We start from the raw sequence: 19806 nt of genomic DNA on the forward strand, positions 1-19806 counted from the left end.
CACAGAGATGCGTAATGACAACAAATAGATAAGAACGCCAACAACAAAAAAAGGCTAACCATAAAGCCTGTGCACCCTTCGGCTCATCTGTGCCCAGGGGCCCATTGTTTCGTAATTGGCCTTTGGGGCTGAACAATTTATCAAAATTTTATCGTAATCGCAATATTGAATATGGTCTGCTGCAATCTTCATATTGCAGAGGCACACTAATTGATGTGAAATGTGTCTCCAAGTACAATTTTAAATGAAATATTGTTGTGCTGCAGAGGTGTCCTGGTCTACACATCAAATTCTACAGACTTGAGGAAACATGTTTATTTCACAAGATAGTCATCAAAGATAGTCTCTCTCTGTATGCATTTATAAGAAATCTTTCAGTCTGATTTACAGATTTTTTTGTAATGTCTTCTTGCTATGAAGTAACACACAAATTTAAACTCTGCACAGTGTATCTTTTTTAAAAATTCAATTGTGTCAATCAAAACACAGAATCATTCTTTAATATTGTGTAACTGGGATCACTTCCAAACAGTTTGGTTTTGAGTAAATTATTCTTTATTTTACCTCTTGAGGAAAGCCCTTGAAGCTGGCCCCCAGGTGGCTCCCTGGCCCCGAGTTTGACCCCCCTGTGCAGTGTCTGGTGGACGGGCGGTCAGCGGTGGATCCAACTGGAGTGTCTTTAAGACCCAGCGGAGCTCGGCAGGGAAACCCCGCGGCTTTAGTTGTTTCTACTCTCCAGAGTGTCAGCTAGTTATTTGTGGGGAGGCGCTGTAGCCATTTCGCCACATGAAAGCCCGATGAGCTGAACGACCAACATCCGAGTTGCTCGTGGAGAAGAGAAATCAGCTTTGAGGAGCTCCGCGCGCACACACGCGTACACGAACTCGCGCGCAAAGACGCACGGCGCGCAGACACGTACACTTCCTCCTCCTCCGGAAAAAAGAGAGAGAGAGGGACAGAGAGAGGGCACACGAAACGCAAACTTCCAACTCTCCCATGTGGAAAGCAGAGGTCTGAGGATAAGGTATATTTTTTTCCTCCTCGGGGCTCCGTTCCTCCCCCCCTCTCTCCCTCTCTTTCTCTCTCTTTAAGTGTTTTTGCCCGGATAGTTGTGTTTCTATGAGAGTCTTGCTCGGCGAGGAGAGAAGTTTGGTTGTTTGCCTGGTCGGCTGAGGAGGAGGAGGAGGAGAAGAGTCGGGTTAAAAGTGGGGGAAGATGGTCCGCAACGCCGCTTGGAGAAGAAGCTTACTATGCGTCCTGGCGCTCAGCCTCAGCTTTGCGTCCTCGCCGTGCAATGCTCGGATTTACACCAACCACTGGGCAGTCAGGATAGCCGGTGGACCCGATGTGGCCGAGTGGATAGCGGATAAATATGGCTATAGGAACATGGGACAGGTATGTCGCCTACTGCTTCATCAAAAGTTGCCTGATGTGTGTGTGTCTGTCGTTTCTTGTCTTTGACAACTCTTTAAAGTCGGTTGTGGTTGTTATTCCCTCACCATTAACGACACTAAGTCACCCGTTGATGGTCCAAAGTCCAAACCTGAGCCATGAACCTTTCCTCACTCCGTCCTTCTTCCTGTATCTCTCAGACAAGGGGAGAGAAGCTGCAGGGAACAAATAAAAAAGACCCAGAACAGGATGGCACAACAGGTGCCTCCTCACTGTGTTTCAGAGGATCATGTTCAGTTAGTTTGCGGGCTGCAGCCACAGGCAGCTCACTATCAACAGCCTCACAGCCACAGCAGTCTCATGTGCCTGGTCCTTTTGACACACTAGTGAGACAGCCAGTGCTGTTTGGTTTGTGGTCTTGGAATTGGCATCAAAAGGTCCACATTCAAACAGATTCTTTGCTTGGTCATTTTAAACACTTTATTTGTGACAGTTTGACTCAAAGACCTCTCCTGACTGCTCCTGTTTTACTTTGCACATAACTGACTTTTTAATTTAAAAACTTGACAAAAGACAGTGTTGCACTTTTTCTTCACAACTCTGCTCATAACTAGGCCCACAGCTGCCAGAAATCAGCACTGTTGAGCTCTGCTTACAGTAAGGATGAATTCTTTAGATGCTCCCGTGTGTTTTGTCAGTATATTACTCAGTGTTCTTCTGCCTCTGTGTCTCTTGTGGTGAAGCACCACTACAAGAGAGAATGTTAAAGTAAGCATGCCATAATTCATTAGAAAAGTCTGAGCCAATATTTTACAGCTTGCATTTTTTAAATATCTAAACATACGCATGCCTCTACAGTGTAGGCTCCTACAGTTTTCAGTATATTTGACACTTAAAGCCAAATAGGGGCCAATGCTCAGCAAAGTCTAAAATAAAACTCAACCATAGCTGTAGAAAACACACAGAAAAGTGAAACACTTGTGTCTATCTCGCTTAACATTGTGTTATTTTATCAGTCAACAGCAGTCTGATCAGGTCCAGGAGGAGGGCTTTAATTGGTCTTTTAAAATGTGTTTTGACAGTGTTTAAAGAGAAATCCTGTGTGCTTTGTGGGCAACAGAAATAGGGCAAACATACATGGACCTCACACATACTTTAGAGTATCGTGACCGAAATACGTGGGCAGTTCAAGCCTGCACTTGCCAGCGTTCGACGTAAAGACAGCGTGGAACAGAGGGGGGCATTCTGACAGGTTGTTGTGGGGTAGCCTAGTCAACAGCTATTGAACCCCCCTCCTCCTTCCTCCTCGCCTTATCCAGCCCGCCCACCCACTATACTCCCCAGAGAGCAGGCCTTAATGGCCTCGTTTATCCCCTCTCTTTGAGCGGATAATAAGGAGTTGAGTATGGCACCCCCCCCCCTCCCTTTTCCATACCACCCCCCCATAGGAATTCCCCTGTGGAGTGCAGTGTCGCCCCAAACCCCCATCACTCGCCCTAATTTCCATCTCAATATGGAGCGTTCATTGGACTTTGACACCTCATAGACAAGAGTTTTACTTCACTTCCTGGTTTGGGGGTCAGCTGAAAGCCGCTCCCATGGGAGCGATAACAGCACACTCTGGTTTGCTAATGTGAACTTTGACATACCCATCATCAGCCCCCTCCCTCTTGTATCAGTGCAGCACTGATGTTTATGGAGAATGATTTGAAACTCATCAAATGACATGACTTATTGCAAATTTTTATCAGTTTGATGCTGCTGTAACGTGTTTTTCAGTTTTATAAAACCTGCTTGTACTCCTCATAAGCATTTGCCTGTTTGTGGTAATGATTTGGGGATATAGAGTTCCCCAGGGATGACGTTTTTCTTTGACCAACCCTGAAGCTAATGCTTCCCTGGTTCCCTTGTCAAAAAGCCTATGTGATATTCCATAGGGTTTTCGATCATTGTAGAAAATAAGCTCTGTGGCAAAGAAACGTTTATGATACCTAAGTGTTTTGTTCAGCACGTTGATCTTCACAAATGAACACCACTTTTAGGTATTGTTAGGCTAATAGGAACTACACTATGGTTGTGTTGCCACCGCTCCAAAGCTGTAAAGTCGTGTGTGATGACGTTCTGTAGTGTCATAGTGCCCCTTTTAGCAACCGCGGTTTTAAAGGACATAAAAGCCTTAAGGTTTGTGAGTGGGATATTTACTGACGTATTTTATATTGTAGAACAAAACATGAAAGTCTCTACAGCTTGTGTTAACCACAGACAATAGTGCAGTTTTTAACAAAAAACTCATTCAAATAACCCAATGACTTTTAGACGAGGGAAGCGGAGGTGCTGAAATGCTAACTGATTTCTGGGTTTTACGACTCCTTACTGGGGTTCTCTGCGATGGCTAAATGAGGTTTAATGTTGTGAAGGAAAGCAAAGTATTTAAAGAGAGGAAAAAGGGGGATGGGTAGGGAAAACGTGACAGAGGGACAATATAGTCTTCTTGACAGGGGTGGAAAGAGGAGAACAGACAAAGATAAACACACACTGGGAGATGAAGGGAGGAGGGAACGAAAGAAGAAGGGACGATAGATGGACGGATGGATGAAAAGAGTTGGCATGGAGTGAGAGAGCACCTCGTTGGGGAATTCTGGGTAATCCTCTTAACCATGGAGCCCCCTTCCCAGACTAAGACAGTGGCCCAAATTGAGTCTAAATCAGCTGACAAGACCCTAGACGTGGATATCTGTTCAGACTGAAGAGATGGGAGAGGACTTGGAGCTGTTCAGAGGGAGGGTGATGATATGCAGCCAGACATGGACGGGAGGCTGTTGCATCAATAACAAGTTATGAGATATGAGATATTTAAACAGGTTACACCAATACATCACCTCCATCTTAAAGGCATCAGGCCAATGGGGTGTTGTTATTGGAGAGATTGCAGAGTCTCAAGAGTAACATTCATATCTCACAAATACCTCTCTCATACTGATCATTTTTAACTAAGTTAAAGGGATACTTTGCTTCGATTTTTCGACCAGCTTTTTATCAAAACAATGTGGGAAGTATATGTAAATAAACCGTGGTAAACTTCCCTCTATGTAACTAGTACCTAGATATCCCTCCACCCTCACGGCGAAACTCCTCCAAATGATGTAAATTACATAATTTGGAAGAGTTTCACTGGCTCTTAGGGCTTTTGCTCAAACTACAGGCTGTATTTTCTGCATTTTTGTATTGCATGCCACCCGTACCAAAAACGGCGCAGACAAAAAGTATACAGCTTATCAAGAGACACACCCGACCCTCTCTCTTTCTCTCAAACTTGCACCAAAATCCAGCGTTTGAATCTTTCTACTGCAGAGATGGCTCAGTTTTATGAGACAACTCTCTTAATATTGGTGAAATACTTCCTCAATCATCCAGGGTCAGTGATGACCAGTGGCTTTGGCTTTGGTGACCCACCTGAATCTTTTAGACCTGAGAAAACAGAATCCCAGTGACAGTTTGCCCCTAAATATCCACATTTGTATGCAAATGCAAGTAAAGTGAGATAAATATTGTATCACTATTATCCTTGATGTGACTTCAGCAATGTTGCTGGAATAAGACTTCAGCATCTGTAGCAAGAGTTTAGAAGACATACATTTTCTTATTCCCTTCACAGTTATGTAGACACAAGATTTTTTTTGTGCAATGGCAGAATCCTGAAGTATGTGTGCGCGCTCATCTTGTGTGATGCCTGCTTTTGTGTTGTTTTTTAATGTACACAGGGAGCACAAATCTGAACGTATTGAGGCAAAACTTGAACTTGTAGTTTGGCGGTCTGACCCAGCTGTGACACATTCAGAATAATTTCGCCTTTAAGCAATTCCCGGTAAGATTCTGCGTGAAGTGACAGGGAGGAGTTAATGCAGTGAAAAAGTCTGTGATGCAAGACATCATGAATCACTGAAGTGGAAGTTTTTGCGCTTCAGATTTGTTACCACATAATTTCCAGTAACCTACAGTTATGCTGAAACTGGGATTTATTATCACTGCATCAGAATGAAAGTTCAGTGACTTCTTAACTCCTGCATGTTCCTCTGATCACACGTTGCCATAACTATCACAGGAATAAGTCAAGCCAGTAGTTTCAAGGGATAGTTCACTCCAAAATTAAGAAAAAAAGCCATTTTTTCCCTTTAGCTGTCATGCTGTTTATCAGTCTAGATGGTTTTAGTGTGAAGTTCAGACTTTTGGACATATCAGCTATAGGGATGTGCTAAAAGTGCAAAACAAAACAAATTAAAACAAAACAAATATCTGAAAAACTTATCGGCAGTTTCTTGTTGTGAGCAGTTTCACGTAGGAACTATTTTATGTCTACAGAACTAAACCCAACAACCATTATAACGGCATTAATAGGGCTACCCCCTAAAAGTTGAAGATTCGAATCATCTCATGGAGGCCCCTCAGTCAAGTGAAATTCTTCATCTTTTTTTGTCAGTGTGCAGTATACTTTTCAGGACTTTTAAGCGCCCAGATTTAGCTTCAGAGTGAGTGCTCCTCACTTTGACGCTGCTCTCCAGTACAGGTAGCTGCCTAGGTGAGTCTGAGTGAGACGGAGGCACCGGCCTGGAGGAAGAGACGCTTTGCCTGGTCAGTCTCCGAGTTACCGTTATCTGCAGTCTACTAAGAAGTGGTGAATTTACAGCTCACAGCAACTTAATTCAATGCGGCCTCTTGTTTTTGTTTGATATCTAGCTATGTTGCACCTTTTTGATCCATTGTTAGCATAGTTAGCACGCATTAGCCCAAAAGGGCTGCGTTGGCTTGTTTACTATATAACCTGAATGTTGCTGTCGCCCTAAACGTGCTGCCGAACTCCGTTCAGACTCTCAAACTCAATATGAAAAAAAAGCACAGAATAGTTAAATATTTGTATTGAACAAACTAGTCATTGATGTTTATCATGCTGTCAGAAGCATAAGCCTCTTACCATGAGTAGAAACACACATCCCTCTGCACAGTCATTCAGTTGTTGTGTGCGTAGTTCAGAGGAGTTCCTAGTAAAAACTGCTCACAACAAGGTCTGTGGATTATAGATCATGATGTCTGGAAAGATGAATTGCTGTTGAGGTTTTCACATGTGTTTTTTGGCGCTTTGAGCACCACCAGCCGAGTGCAGTTTCATTATTTTGGAGAGAAAGCAAACATCTCAACGTCCAATATCTCCAACATTCAGCAACTCACACCAAAACAATCTAAAATTGATAAATAGCACTACAGGTGAGAGGAAAATCTGTATTTTGTTTATTTTGTGGTGAACTGTCCCTTGAAAGGACTGCACATTGAATATGTAATATAACCTGAAGAGGTGTTGAAGCTATGATAAATTTTGTGAATTTCAAAATGTCACTGTAATTGAAATAAATGGGTGCTATTTGTAAACGACAGACTGTGTATGGCTTTAAAAAAGAGCAGTGCAGCAGAAGTTGAGCGCGGGGCTTTAGGGTCTTTTAATTCTGTGTGTAGAGCTTTTCCAGCAGCTTCCCATTTACAGACACTCCTAGAGGGAAGGGTGGCCTGCTAATGGCAGTGCAGATGTTGGGTAGATTAAATAGGCAGTGGAAGCACGATATGTTGAGACCTGTTTACACTATGAGAAGCATCCAAAGTGGTATCCGACTATTATGGAAGCACATTTTCATAGTATGTAGAATGCCTTTTAATCTGATTCTCCAAGTCATCTGATGTGTGCTGCGTGTTTAGCTAATGTTTGGTGAAAGGTGATCCAGCAAGGCCCATTGGCGCTTTCTTGTTTCTCGTTTTATCAGTCTGGAAGTTGGAAAATGTGTGTGTATGTGCATGAGCGTTGAGCTGAAAGCTGATCTAATGGGTTCTGTGGCGGTGGAGCTCAGCCATGGATCAGTGACGCACCACAGGACCCTTGGCAGCCATGACAGTTTGATCATCTGAGGGATTGTGTGGTCTTTATCAATTATTAAAACTAATCACCGTCCAGCAGCTCGCCGTCTGCCTATCATTGTCTGTCTGCCGATCCGCTGTCGTCCTCATCTCTCTGTCAGTCAAAGTCTTTGTCTGTTTGTACATTTGTCTGACCTCCAATGTGTCTTTTTATGTCTCTCTGGTTTTGTTTGACTCCCCTGCTTTTTATGTCTCATATTTTAGTCCATGTCTGCTTGTCTTTTCCTCAAACAGATTTTAAGCCCTCAACAAAACTTGATGGATAATACAAAGAAATTAACTTGACCGCACAGAAATTGGTAACTTTACTGTTTAAAGAGAAGGAAGTTACTTTAAATTACTCACTCAAAAGAACTTTAAAGGCCTCAGCCACTCAGAACAGGAGTTAACCTTGTTCATCTACAGCTGTGATAAACTCAACTCAATTGCCAGAACAAATTTTTGTACTGTATCTTTCTGCAACATTTACACATTATTATGGTTAACGTGTAATTAGGTTTCTTCACAAAAGCCACGTGGTTACGGTTAGTAAAAGGTACTACACAGTTTTGGCAATGTCATTCAAAAAAACCCAACTGCTTTTCATGCCACTATCTAGGCAGGAAATGCAACTCTGTCTCAGTAAAAGTGAGGAAAGTGAGGAGTTACTTAAAGACACCCATGTGTGATGCCTAAAAAGCTGTTTGTTGGATTTAAACAGAGGTCTGCTGCTTGGCGGGTGTCTCTCCTATCCACCATCTCCTCCACCTCTGGATGACAAAGTCAGCTCATATACTACATCACTTCGATATGATGCGCATGAAACATGGCATCGTAACATATTTGTGGTTCACAGAAATGTACGTCAACATTTTCTTCAGCTGACTGAGCTGGATAAACTCTAATGTCGTATTTATGATACAGTTATTTCTGAAATCTGTTTCATCTGTGGAATGCAAACATCTCTACTAGAATAAAAATGCCAGAGTAGTTACTCATCATCATTTGACATTGTTGCTTAAAAAAAGTTTTTATTGTACCAATACCAATGAGTTATGGTAAAATAGAAAGGGCTATGGGATGAATAAATGTATTTCCTAACTGTACTGTACTGTGTTTTACAGATTGGGGATCTCAAAGACCACTATCACTTCTTCCATAGCCGGACCATCAAAAGGTCGACTCTGTCCAGCCGTGGTCGCCATAGTTTTATTTCCATGGAGCCCAAGGTAAGCCTGTTGTACTGTTTTATGAATCAGAATAGTTAAGAGAGTGTGTGCTGCTTGTGCGTTTTAATGGATTCGGAGATAGTTTGACAATATAATCATAACTCAGGCTCCACATGCTAGCTTTTCCTAAAGGTTACTCAATTGTTATGAGATGACTCATCATGTGACCCATATATCTCCATCTTCTGATGAGTACCATGATATGCACGTTGAAAGCCCATGAAAAAATGAGGAAGCAGACCTTGTTTAAAACTATTTCCAGAGTATAAAATGAACTCCTACAGGGGATAGTTTGAAGACATCTTGCCAAATAGCCCATGTTTTTGGCAGACTTTTAGACATGTATGTCCAAAACAAATACTTTGTTTGGACCATTTTCTGATTTCTTGGGGTGTGTGTTAATTTGTTTAATAGTGTATACTTCTCTTATGAAATATGCCATTTAACTATATTCATAATCTCTACTTTGCAAGTGAATTTATAACATTACCGTCAGATCCCTGCTGTAATCTTATAAACTTTCTCATCCCTGTTGTTGCAGACAAGACCTGCACACAAATGGGTTATTGCACAGACAAAGTGCTTATAAAGAAACTTTTGCACTGCAGGAACATCCCAGTTTTCCCCACATTTCACGCCGTACTGATCATAGTCTTGACAAATGAATTATGATACATGCGAGCTATTCTGCTACTTTTCTATTCCTCAGACCCGGGTTTGATGGACAGGGTCAGAGGTGTGAGATATTCTACATTATATGAATGAAAACATCCTTGAAATAAAACAAAAAAATGCAACAGCTGCTAAATGCTGCTTCAGTGCACCACACATTTTCAAAATTTTGCATAAATCAAGCAACATACAGCTGAATTTGCCTTTCTTTGGCTATGCCTTCTTCCAAAGGAAAACTCATCATCACTGGCCAATGGGTGTAACTGAAAATTGAATTTCATGAAATTTATCAAGATTTCAACACATTAGTTTTGTCATGGCATCATCATGTTTCTGTTAAATATGTACAGAAACTACATGTCCTTTTAACAGGGTGGTGTCCTATAAAGAGGAACTAGCTGGTTAATTGGATCTATTTGATCCAAATTCAGGGAAATCCTAGATTTTCCATTCCAAGTATGTGGCTCTTAGGCTTTCTGTTAACATGTGTTTCTGTACAAGGCTTTTCTGCCACTGTTAGCAGCTGATTTCCTGAAACTAAAGGCCCTGACACACCAAGCCGACGGCCCGCCATCAGTCAATGTCGGGAGGTTGGTGACCGTTACACCAGTCCCTCTGATTTGTCCCAAATAGTTGGCCCTCATCAGGTTTTATTTGGCTGATTTAGCATGTTGAATTGACGTTGGAGCCAGTGGAGCCCTGATTGCAAGAGAAATCAATCTGACAATCTGGCAGTTGAGCTCAGCGTATGAGCTGAACTGCCAATCAGATTGAATGAGGAATGAGGAAGCAAACAAATGACTAAAATCAAATGTGTGTAAGATCAAGACAAACTGGTTGTGTAGATATATATATATATATATCTACACAACCAGTTTGTCTTGATCTTACACACATTTGATTTTAGTCATTTGTTTGCTTCCTCATTCCTCATTCAATCTGATTGGCAGTTCAGCTCATACGCTGAGCTCAACTGCCAGATTGTCAGATTGATTTCTCTTGCAATCAGGGCTCCACTGGCTCCAACGTCAATTCAACATGCTAAATCAGCCAAATAAAACCTGATGAGGGCCAACTATTTGGGACAAATCAGAGGGACTGGTGTAACGGTCACCAACCTCCCGACATTGACTGATGGCGGGCCGTCGGCTTGGTGTGTCAGGGCCTTTAGTTTCAGGAAATCAGCTGCTAACAGTGGCAGAAAAGCCTTGTACAGAAACACATGTTAACAGAAAGCCTAAGAGCCACATACTTGGAATGGAAAATCTAGGATTTCCCTGAATTTGGATCAAATAGATCCAATTAACCAGCTAGTTCCTCTTTATAGGACACCACCCTGTTAAAAGGACATGTAGTTTCTGTACATATTTAACAGAAACATGATGATGCCATGACAAAACTAATGTGTTGAAATCTTGATAAATTTCATGAAATTCAATTTTCAGTTACACCCATTGGCCAGTGATGATGAGTTTTCCTTTGGAAGAAGGCATAGCCAAAGAAAGGCAAATTCAGCTGTATGTTGCTTGATTTATGCAAAATTTTGAAAATGTGTGGTGCACTGAAGCAGCATTTAGCAGCTGTTGCATTTTTTTGTTTTATTTCAAGGATGTTTTCATTCATATAATGTAGAATATCTCACACCTCTGACCCTGTCCATCAAACCCGGGTCTGAGGAATAGAAAAGTAGCAGAATAGCTCGCATGTATCATAATTCATTTGTCAAGACTATGATCAGTACGGCGTGAAATGTGGGGAAAACTGGGATGTTCCTGCAGTGCAAAAGTTTCTTTATAAGCACTTTGTCTGTGCAATAACCCATTTGTGTGCAGGTCTTGTCTGCAACAACAGGGATGAGAAAGTTTATAAGATTACAGCAGGGATCTGACGGTAATGTTATAAATTCACTTGCAAAGTAGAGATTATGAATATAGTTAAATGGCATATTTCATAAGAGAAGTATACACTATTAAACAAATTAACACACACCCCAAGAAATCAGAAAATGGTCCAAACAAAGTATTTGTTTTGGACATACATGTCTAAAAGTCTGCCAAAAACATGGGCTATTTGGCAAGATGTCTTCAAACTATCCCCTGTAGGAGTTCATTTTATACTCTGGAAATAGTTTTAAACAAGGTCTGCTTCCTCATTTTTTCATGGGCTTTCAACGTGCATATCATGGTACTCATCAGAAGATGGAGATATATGGGTCACATGATGAGTCATCTCATAACAATTGAGTAACCTTTAGGAAAAGCTAGCATGTGGAGCCTGAGTTATGATTATATTGTCAAACTATCTCCGAATCCATTAAAACGCACAAGCAGCACACACTCTCTTAACTATTCTGATTCATAAAACAGTACAACAGGCTTACCTTGGGCTCCATGGAAATAAAACTATGGCGACCACGGCTGGACAGAGTCGACCTTTTGATGGTCCGGCTATGGAAGAAGTGATAGTGGTCTTTGAGATCCCCAATCTGTAAAACACAGTACAGTACAGTTAGGAAATACATTTATTCATCCCATAGCCCTTTCTATTTTACCATAACTCATTGGTATTGGTACAATAAAAACTTTTTTTAAGCAACAATGTCAAATGATGATGAGTAACTACTCTGGCATTTTTATTCTAGTAGAGATGTTTGCATTCCACAGATGAAACAGATTTCAGAAATAACTGTATCATAAATACGACATTAGAGTTTATCCAGCTCAGTCAGCTGAAGAAAATGTTGACGTACATTTCTGTGAACCACAAATATGTTACGATGCCATGTTTCATGCGCATCATATCGAAGTGATGTAGTATATGAGCTGACTTTGTCATCCAGAGGTGGAGGAGATGGTGGATAGGAGAGACACCCGCCAAGCAGCAGACCTCTGTTTAAATCCAACAAACAGCTTTTTAGGCATCACACATGGGTGTCTTTAAGTAACTCCTCACTTTCCTCACTTTTACTGAGACAGAGTTGCATTTCCTGCCTAGATAGTGGCATGAAAAGCAGTTGGGTTTTTTTGAATGACATTGCCAAAACTGTGTAGTACCTTTTACTAACCGTAACCACGTGGCTTTTGTGAAGAAACCTAATTACACGTTAACCATAATAATGTGTAAATGTTGCAGAAAGATACAGTACAAAAATTTGTTCTGGCAATTGAGTTGAGTTTATCACAGCTGTAGATGAACAAGGTTAACTCCTGTTCTGAGTGGCTGAGGCCTTTAAAGTTCTTTTGAGTGAGTAATTTAAAGTAACTTCCTTCTCTTTAAACAGTAAAGTTACCAATTTCTGTGCGGTCAAGTTAATTTCTTTGTATTATCCATCAAGTTTTGTTGAGGGCTTAAAATCTGTTTGAGGAAAAGACAAGCAGACATGGACTAAAATATGAGACATAAAAAGCAGGGGAGTCAAACAAAACCAGAGAGACATAAAAAGACACATTGGAGGTCAGACAAATGTACAAACAGACAAAGACTTTGACTGACAGAGAGATGAGGACGACAGCGGATCGGCAGACAGACAATGATAGGCAGACGGCGAGCTGCTGGACGGTGATTAGTTTTAATAATTGATAAAGACCACACAATCCCTCAGATGATCAAACTGTCATGGCTGCCAAGGGTCCTGTGGTGCGTCACTGATCCATGGCTGAGCTCCACCGCCACAGAACCCATTAGATCAGCTTTCAGCTCAACGCTCATGCACATACACACACATTTTCCAACTTCCAGACTGATAAAACGAGAAACAAGAAAGCGCCAATGGGCCTTGCTGGATCACCTTTCACCAAACATTAGCTAAACACGCAGCACACATCAGATGACTTGGAGAATCAGATTAAAAGGCATTCTACATACTATGAAAATGTGCTTCCATAATAGTCGGATACCACTTTGGATGCTTCTCATAGTGTAAACAGGTCTCAACATATCGTGCTTCCACTGCCTATTTAATCTACCCAACATCTGCACTGCCATTAGCAGGCCACCCTTCCCTCTAGGAGTGTCTGTAAATGGGAAGCTGCTGGAAAAGCTCTACACACAGAATTAAAAGACCCTAAAGCCCCGCGCTCAACTTCTGCTGCACTGCTCTTTTTTAAAGCCATACACAGTCTGTCGTTTACAAATAGCACCCATTTATTTCAATTACAGTGACATTTTGAAATTCACAAAATTTATCATAGCTTCAACACCTCTTCAGGTTATATTACATATTCAATGTGCAGTCCTTTCAAGGGACAGTTCACCACAAAATAAACAAAATACAGATTTTCCTCTCACCTGTAGTGCTATTTATCAATTTTAGATTGTTTTGGTGTGAGTTGCTGAATGTTGGAGATATTGGACGTTGAGATGTTTGCTTTCTCTCCAAAATAATGAAACTGCACTCGGCTGGTGGTGCTCAAAGCGCCAAAAAACACATGTGAAAACCTCAACAGCAATTCATCTTTCCAGACATCATGATCTATAATCCACAGACCTTGTTGTGAGCAGTTTTTACTAGGAACTCCTCTGAACTACGCACACAACAACTGAATGACTGTGCAGAGGGATGTGTGTTTCTACTCATGGTAAGAGGCTTATGCTTCTGACAGCATGATAAACATCAATGACTAGTTTGTTCAATACAAATATTTAACTATTCTGTGCTTTTTTTTCATATTGAGTTTGAGAGTCTGAACGGAGTTCGGCAGCACGTTTAGGGCGACAGCAACATTCAGGTTATATAGTAAACAAGCCAACGCAGCCCTTTTGGGCTAATGCGTGCTAACTATGCTAACAATGGATCAAAAAGGTGCAACATAGCTAGATATCAAACAAAAACAAGAGGCCGCATTGAATTAAGTTGCTGTGAGCTGTAAATTCACCACTTCTTAGTAGACTGCAGATAACGGTAACTCGGAGACTGACCAGGCAAAGCGTCTCTTCCTCCAGGCCGGTGCCTCCGTCTCACTCAGACTCACCTAGGCAGCTACCTGTACTGGAGAGCAGCGTCAAAGTGAGGAGCACTCACTCTGAAGCTAAATCTGGGCGCTTAAAAGTCCTGAAAAGTATACTGCACACTGACAAAAAAAGATGAAGAATTTCACTTGACTGAGGGGCCTCCATGAGATGATTCGAATCTTCAACTTTTAGGGGGTAGCCCTATTAATGCCGTTATAATGGTTGTTGGGTTTAGTTCTGTAGACATAAAATAGTTCCTACGTGAAACTGCTCACAACAAGAAACTGCCGATAAGTTTTTCAGATATTTGTTTTGTTTTAATTTGTTTTGTTTTGCACTTTTAGCACATCCCTATAGCTGATATGTCCAAAAGTCTGAACTTCACACTAAAACCATCTAGACTGATAAACAGCATGACAGCTAAAGGGAAAAAATGGCTTTTTTTCTTAATTTTGGAGTGAACTATCCCTTGAAACTACTGGCTTGACTTATTCCTGTGATAGTTATGGCAACGTGTGATCAGAGGAACATGCAGGAGTTAAGAAGTCACTGAACTTTCATTCTGATGCAGTGATAATAAATCCCAGTTTCAGCATAACTGTAGGTTACTGGAAATTATGTGGTAACAAATCTGAAGCGCAAAAACTTCCACTTCAGTGATTCATGATGTCTTGCATCACAGACTTTTTCACTGCATTAACTCCTCCCTGTCACTTCACGCAGAATCTTACCGGGAATTGCTTAAAGGCGAAATTATTCTGAATGTGTCACAGCTGGGTCAGACCGCCAAACTACAAGTTCAAGTTTTGCCTCAATACGTTCAGATTTGTGCTCCCTGTGTACATTAAAAAACAACACAAAAGCAGGCATCACACAAGATGAGCGCGCACACATACTTCAGGATTCTGCCATTGCACAAAAAAAATCTTGTGTCTACATAACTGTGAAGGGAATAAGAAAATGTATGTCTTCTAAACTCTTGCTACAGATGCTGAAGTCTTATTCCAGCAACATTGCTGAAGTCACATCAAGGATAATAGTGATACAATATTTATCTCACTTTACTTGCATTTGCATACAAATGTGGATATTTAGGGGCAAACTGTCACTGGGATTCTGTTTTCTCAGGTCTAAAAGATTCAGGTGGGTCACCAAAGCCAAAGCCACTGGTCATCACTGACCCTGGATGATTGAGGAAGTATTTCACCAATATTAAGAGAGTTGTCTCATAAAACTGAGCCATCTCTGCAGTAGAAAGATTCAAACGCTGGATTTTGGTGCAAGTTTGAGAGAAAGAGAGAGGGTCGGGTGTGTCTCTTGATAAGCTGTATACTTTTTGTCTGCGCCGTTTTTGGTACGGGTGGCATGCAATACAAAAATGCAGAAAATACAGCCTGTAGTTTGAGCAAAAGCCCTAAGAGCCAGTGAAACTCTTCCAAATTATGTAATTTACATCATTTGGAGGAGTTTCGCCGTGAGGGTGGAGGGATATCTAGGTACTAGTTACATAGAGGGAAGTTTACCACGGTTTATTTACATATACTTCCCACATTGTTTTGATAAAAAGCTGGTCGAAAAATCGAAGCAAAGTATCCCTTTAACTTAGTTAAAAATGATCAGTATGAGAGAGGTATTTGTGAGATATGAATGTTACTCTTGAGACTCTGCAATCTCTCCAATAACAACACCCCATTGGCCTGATGCCTTTAAGATGGAGGTGATGTATTGGTGTAACCTGTTTAAATATCTCATATCTCATAACTTGTTATTGATGCAACAGCCTCCCGTCCATGTCTGGCTGCATATCATCACCCTCCCTCTGAACAGCTCCAAGTCCTCTCCCATCTCTTCAGTCTGAACAGATATCCACGTCTAGGGTCTTGTCAGCTGATTTAGACTCAATTTGGGCCACTGTCTTAGTCTGGGAAGGGGGCTCCATGGTTAAGAGGATTACCCAGAATTCCCCAACGAGGTGCTCTCTCACTCCATGCCAACTCTTTTCATCCATCCGTCCATCTATCGTCCCTTCTTCTTTCGTTCCCTCCTCCCTTCATCTCCCAGTGTGTGTTTATCTTTGTCTGTTCTCCTCTTTCCACCCCTGTCAAGAAGACTATATTGTCCCTCTGTCACGTTTTCCCTACCCATCCCCCTTTTTCCTCTCTTTAAATACTTTGCTTTCCTTCACAACATTAAACCTCATTTAGCCATCGCAGAGAACCCCAGTAAGGAGTCGTAAAACCCAGAAATCAGTTAGCATTTCAGCACCTCCGCTTCCCTCGTCTAAAAGTCATTGGGTTATTTGAATGAGTTTTTTGTTAAAAACTGCACTATTGTCTGTGGTTAACACAAGCTGTAGAGACTTTCATGTTTTGTTCTACAATATAAAATACGTCAGTAAATATCCCACTCACAAACCTTAAGGCTTTTATGTCCTTTAAAACCGCGGTTGCTAAAAGGGGCACTATGACACTACAGAACGTCATCACACACGACTTTACAGCTTTGGAGCGGTGGCAACACAACCATAGTGTAGTTCCTATTAGCCTAACAATACCTAAAAGTGGTGTTCATTTGTGAAGATCAACGTGCTGAACAAAACACTTAGGTATCATAAACGTTTCTTTGCCACAGAGCTTATTTTCTACAATGATCGAAAACCCTATGGAATATCACATAGGCTTTTTGACAAGGGAACCAGGGAAGCATTAGCTTCAGGGTTGGTCAAAGAAAAACGTCATCCCTGGGGAACTCTATATCCCCAAATCATTACCACAAACAGGCAAATGCTTATGAGGAGTACAAGCAGGTTTTATAAAACTGAAAAACACGTTACAGCAGCATCAAACTGATAAAAATTTGCAATAAGTCATGTCATTTGATGAGTTTCAAATCATTCTCCATAAACATCAGTGCTGCACTGATACAAGAGGGAGGGGGCTGATGATGGGTATGTCAAAGTTCACATTAGCAAACCAGAGTGTGCTGTTATCGCTCCCATGGGAGCGGCTTTCAGCTGACCCCCAAACCAGGAAGTGAAGTAAAACTCTTGTCTATGAGGTGTCAAAGTCCAATGAACGCTCCATATTGAGATGGAAATTAGGGCGAGTGATGGGGGTTTGGGGCGACACTGCACTCCACAGGGGAATTCCTATGGGGGGGTGGTATGGAAAAGGGAGGGGGGGGGGTGCCATACTCAACTCCTTATTATCCGCTCAAAGAGAGGGGATAAACGAGGCCATTAAGGCCTGCTCTCTGGGGAGTATAGTGGGTGGGCGGGCTGGATAAGGCGAGGAGGAAGGAGGAGGGGGGTTCAATAGCTGTTGACTAGGCTACCCCACAACAACCTGTCAGAATGCCCCCCTCTGTTCCACGCTGTCTTTACGTCGAACGCTGGCAAGTGCAGGCTTGAACTGCCCACGTATTTCGGTCACGATACTCTAAAGTATGTGTGAGGTCCATGTATGTTTGCCCTATTTCTGTTGCCCACAAAGCACACAGGATTTCTCTTTAAACACTGTCAAAACACATTTTAAAAGACCAATTAAAGCCCTCCTCCTGGACCTGATCAGACTGCTGTTGACTGATAAAATAACACAATGTTAAGCGAGATAGACACAAGTGTTTCACTTTTCTGTGTGTTTTCTACAGCTATGGTTGAGTTTTATTTTAGACTTTGCTGAGCATTGGCCCCTATTTGGCTTTAAGTGTCAAATATACTGAAAACTGTAGGAGCCTACACTGTAGAGGCATGCGTATGTTTAGATATTTAAAAAATGCAAGCTGTAAAATATTGGCTCAGACTTTTCTAATGAATTATGGCATGCTTACTTTAACATTCTCTCTTGTAGTGGTGCTTCACCACAAGAGACACAGAGGCAGAAGAACACTGAGTAATATACTGACAAAACACACGGGAGCATCTAAAGAATTCATCCTTACTGTAAGCAGAGCTCAACAGTGCTGATTTCTGGCAGCTGTGGGCCTAGTTATGAGCAGAGTTGTGAAGAAAAAGTGCAACACTGTCTTTTGTCAAGTTTTTAAATTAAAAAGTCAGTTATGTGCAAAGTAAAACAGGAGCAGTCAGGAGAGGTCTTTGAGTCAAACTGTCACAAATAAAGTGTTTAAAATGACCAAGCAAAGAATCTGTTTGAATGTGGACCTTTTGATGCCAATTCCAAGACCACAAACCAAACAGCACTGGCTGTCTCACTAGTGTGTCAAAAGGACCAGGCACATGAGACTGCTGTGGCTGTGAGGCTGTTGATAGTGAGCTGCCTGTGGCTGCAGCCCGCAAACTAACTGAACATGATCCTCTGAAACACAGTGAGGAGGCACCTGTTGTGCCATCCTGTTCTGGGTCTTTTTTATTTGTTCCCTGCAGCTTCTCTCCCCTTGTCTGAGAGATACAGGAAGAAGGACGGAGTGAGGAAAGGTTCATGGCTCAGGTTTGGACTTTGGACCATCAACGGGTGACTTAGTGTCGTTAATGGTGAGGGAATAACAACCACAACCGACTTTAAAGAGTTGTCAAAGACAAGAAACGACAGACACACACACATCAGGCAACTTTTGATGAAGCAGTAGGCGACATACCTGTCCCATGTTCCTATAGCCATATTTATCCGCTATCCACTCGGCCACATCGGGTCCACCGGCTATCCTGACTGCCCAGTGGTTGGTGTAAATCCGAGCATTGCACGGCGAGGACGCAAAGCTGAGGCTGAGCGCCAGGACGCATAGTAAGCTTCTTCTCCAAGCGGCGTTGCGGACCATCTTCCCCCACTTTTAACCCGACTCTTCTCCTCCTCCTCCTCCTCAGCCGACCAGGCAAACAACCAAACTTCTCTCCTCGCCGAGCAAGACTCTCATAGAAACACAACTATCCGGGCAAAAACACTTAAAGAGAGAGAAAGAGAGGGAGAGAGGGGGGGAGGAACGGAGCCCCGAGGAGGAAAAAAATATACCTTATCCTCAGACCTCTGCTTTCCACATGGGAGAGTTGGAAGTTTGCGTTTCGTGTGCCCTCTCTCTGTCCCTCTCTCTCTCTTTTTTCCGGAGGAGGAGGAAGTGTACGTGTCTGCGCGCCGTGCGTCTTTGCGCGCGAGTTCGTGTACGCGTGTGTGCGCGCGGAGCTCCTCAAAGCTGATTTCTCTTCTCCACGAGCAACTCGGATGTTGGTCGTTCAGCTCATCGGGCTTTCATGTGGCGAAATGGCTACAGCGCCTCCCCACAAATAACTAGCTGACACTCTGGAGAGTAGAAACAACTAAAGCCGCGGGGTTTCCCTGCCGAGCTCCGCTGGGTCTTAAAGACACTCCAGTTGGATCCACCGCTGACCGCCCGTCCACCAGACACTGCACAGGGGGGTCAAACTCGGGGCCAGGGAGCCACCTGGGGGCCAGCTTCAAGGGCTTTCCTCAAGAGGTAAAATAAAGAATAATTTACTCAAAACCAAACTGTTTGGAAGTGATCCCAGTTACACAATATTAAAGAATGATTCTGTGTTTTGATTGACACAATTGAATTTTTAAAAAAGATACACTGTGCAGAGTTTAAATTTGTGTGTTACTTCATAGCAAGAAGACATTACAAAAAAATCTGTAAATCAGACTGAAAGATTTCTTAT

The 19806-nt window shown here is 42.1% G+C and overlaps 2 protein-coding genes across 2 annotated transcripts; one reads left to right on the forward strand and one right to left on the reverse strand.

Annotated features, from left to right (window-relative positions):
- The first annotated feature begins 750 nt into the window (after nt 1–750).
- LOC121939417 (proprotein convertase subtilisin/kexin type 5-like) lies at nt 751–9863 on the forward strand. Its single transcript, XM_042482433.1, has 3 exons — nt 751–1395; nt 8454–8558; nt 9732–9863. The coding sequence occupies exons 1-3, from the start codon at nt 1216–1218 to the stop codon at nt 9861–9863; spliced, it is 417 nt and encodes a 138-aa protein (XP_042338367.1). The 5' UTR covers nt 751–1215.
- A 442-nt stretch (nt 9864–10305) lies between these two features.
- LOC121939418 (proprotein convertase subtilisin/kexin type 5-like) lies at nt 10306–19418 on the reverse strand. Its single transcript, XM_042482434.1, has 3 exons — nt 18774–19418; nt 11611–11715; nt 10306–10437 (listed from the first exon to the last, which is right to left on the reverse strand). The coding sequence occupies exons 1-3, from the start codon at nt 18951–18953 to the stop codon at nt 10306–10308; spliced, it is 417 nt and encodes a 138-aa protein (XP_042338368.1). The 5' UTR covers nt 18954–19418.
- Between the last annotated feature and the right edge of the window lie 388 nt (nt 19419–19806).

This window comes from Plectropomus leopardus, unplaced genomic scaffold, assembly GCF_008729295.1.
Source record: "Plectropomus leopardus isolate mb unplaced genomic scaffold, YSFRI_Pleo_2.0 unplaced_scaffold48, whole genome shotgun sequence".
Lineage (NCBI taxonomy): Eukaryota > Metazoa > Chordata > Actinopteri > Perciformes > Serranidae > Plectropomus > Plectropomus leopardus.

Coding starts and splice junctions, on each gene's coding strand:
- LOC121939417 (XM_042482433.1), top strand. CDS start 1,216: ATGGTCCGCAACGCCGCTTGGAGAAGAAGCTTACTATGCGTCCTGGCG. Junction 1,396..8,453: donor GCTATAGGAACATGGGACAG/GTATGTCGCCTA, acceptor TGTGTTTTACAG/ATTGGGGATCTCAAAGACCA. Junction 8,559..9,731: donor TTATTTCCATGGAGCCCAAG/GTAAGCCTGTTG, acceptor TTTCTGTACAAG/GCTTTTCTGCCACTGTTAGC.
- LOC121939418 (XM_042482434.1), bottom strand. CDS start 18,953: ATGGTCCGCAACGCCGCTTGGAGAAGAAGCTTACTATGCGTCCTGGCG. Junction 11,716..18,773: donor GCTATAGGAACATGGGACAG/GTATGTCGCCTA, acceptor TGTGTTTTACAG/ATTGGGGATCTCAAAGACCA. Junction 10,438..11,610: donor TTATTTCCATGGAGCCCAAG/GTAAGCCTGTTG, acceptor TTTCTGTACAAG/GCTTTTCTGCCACTGTTAGC.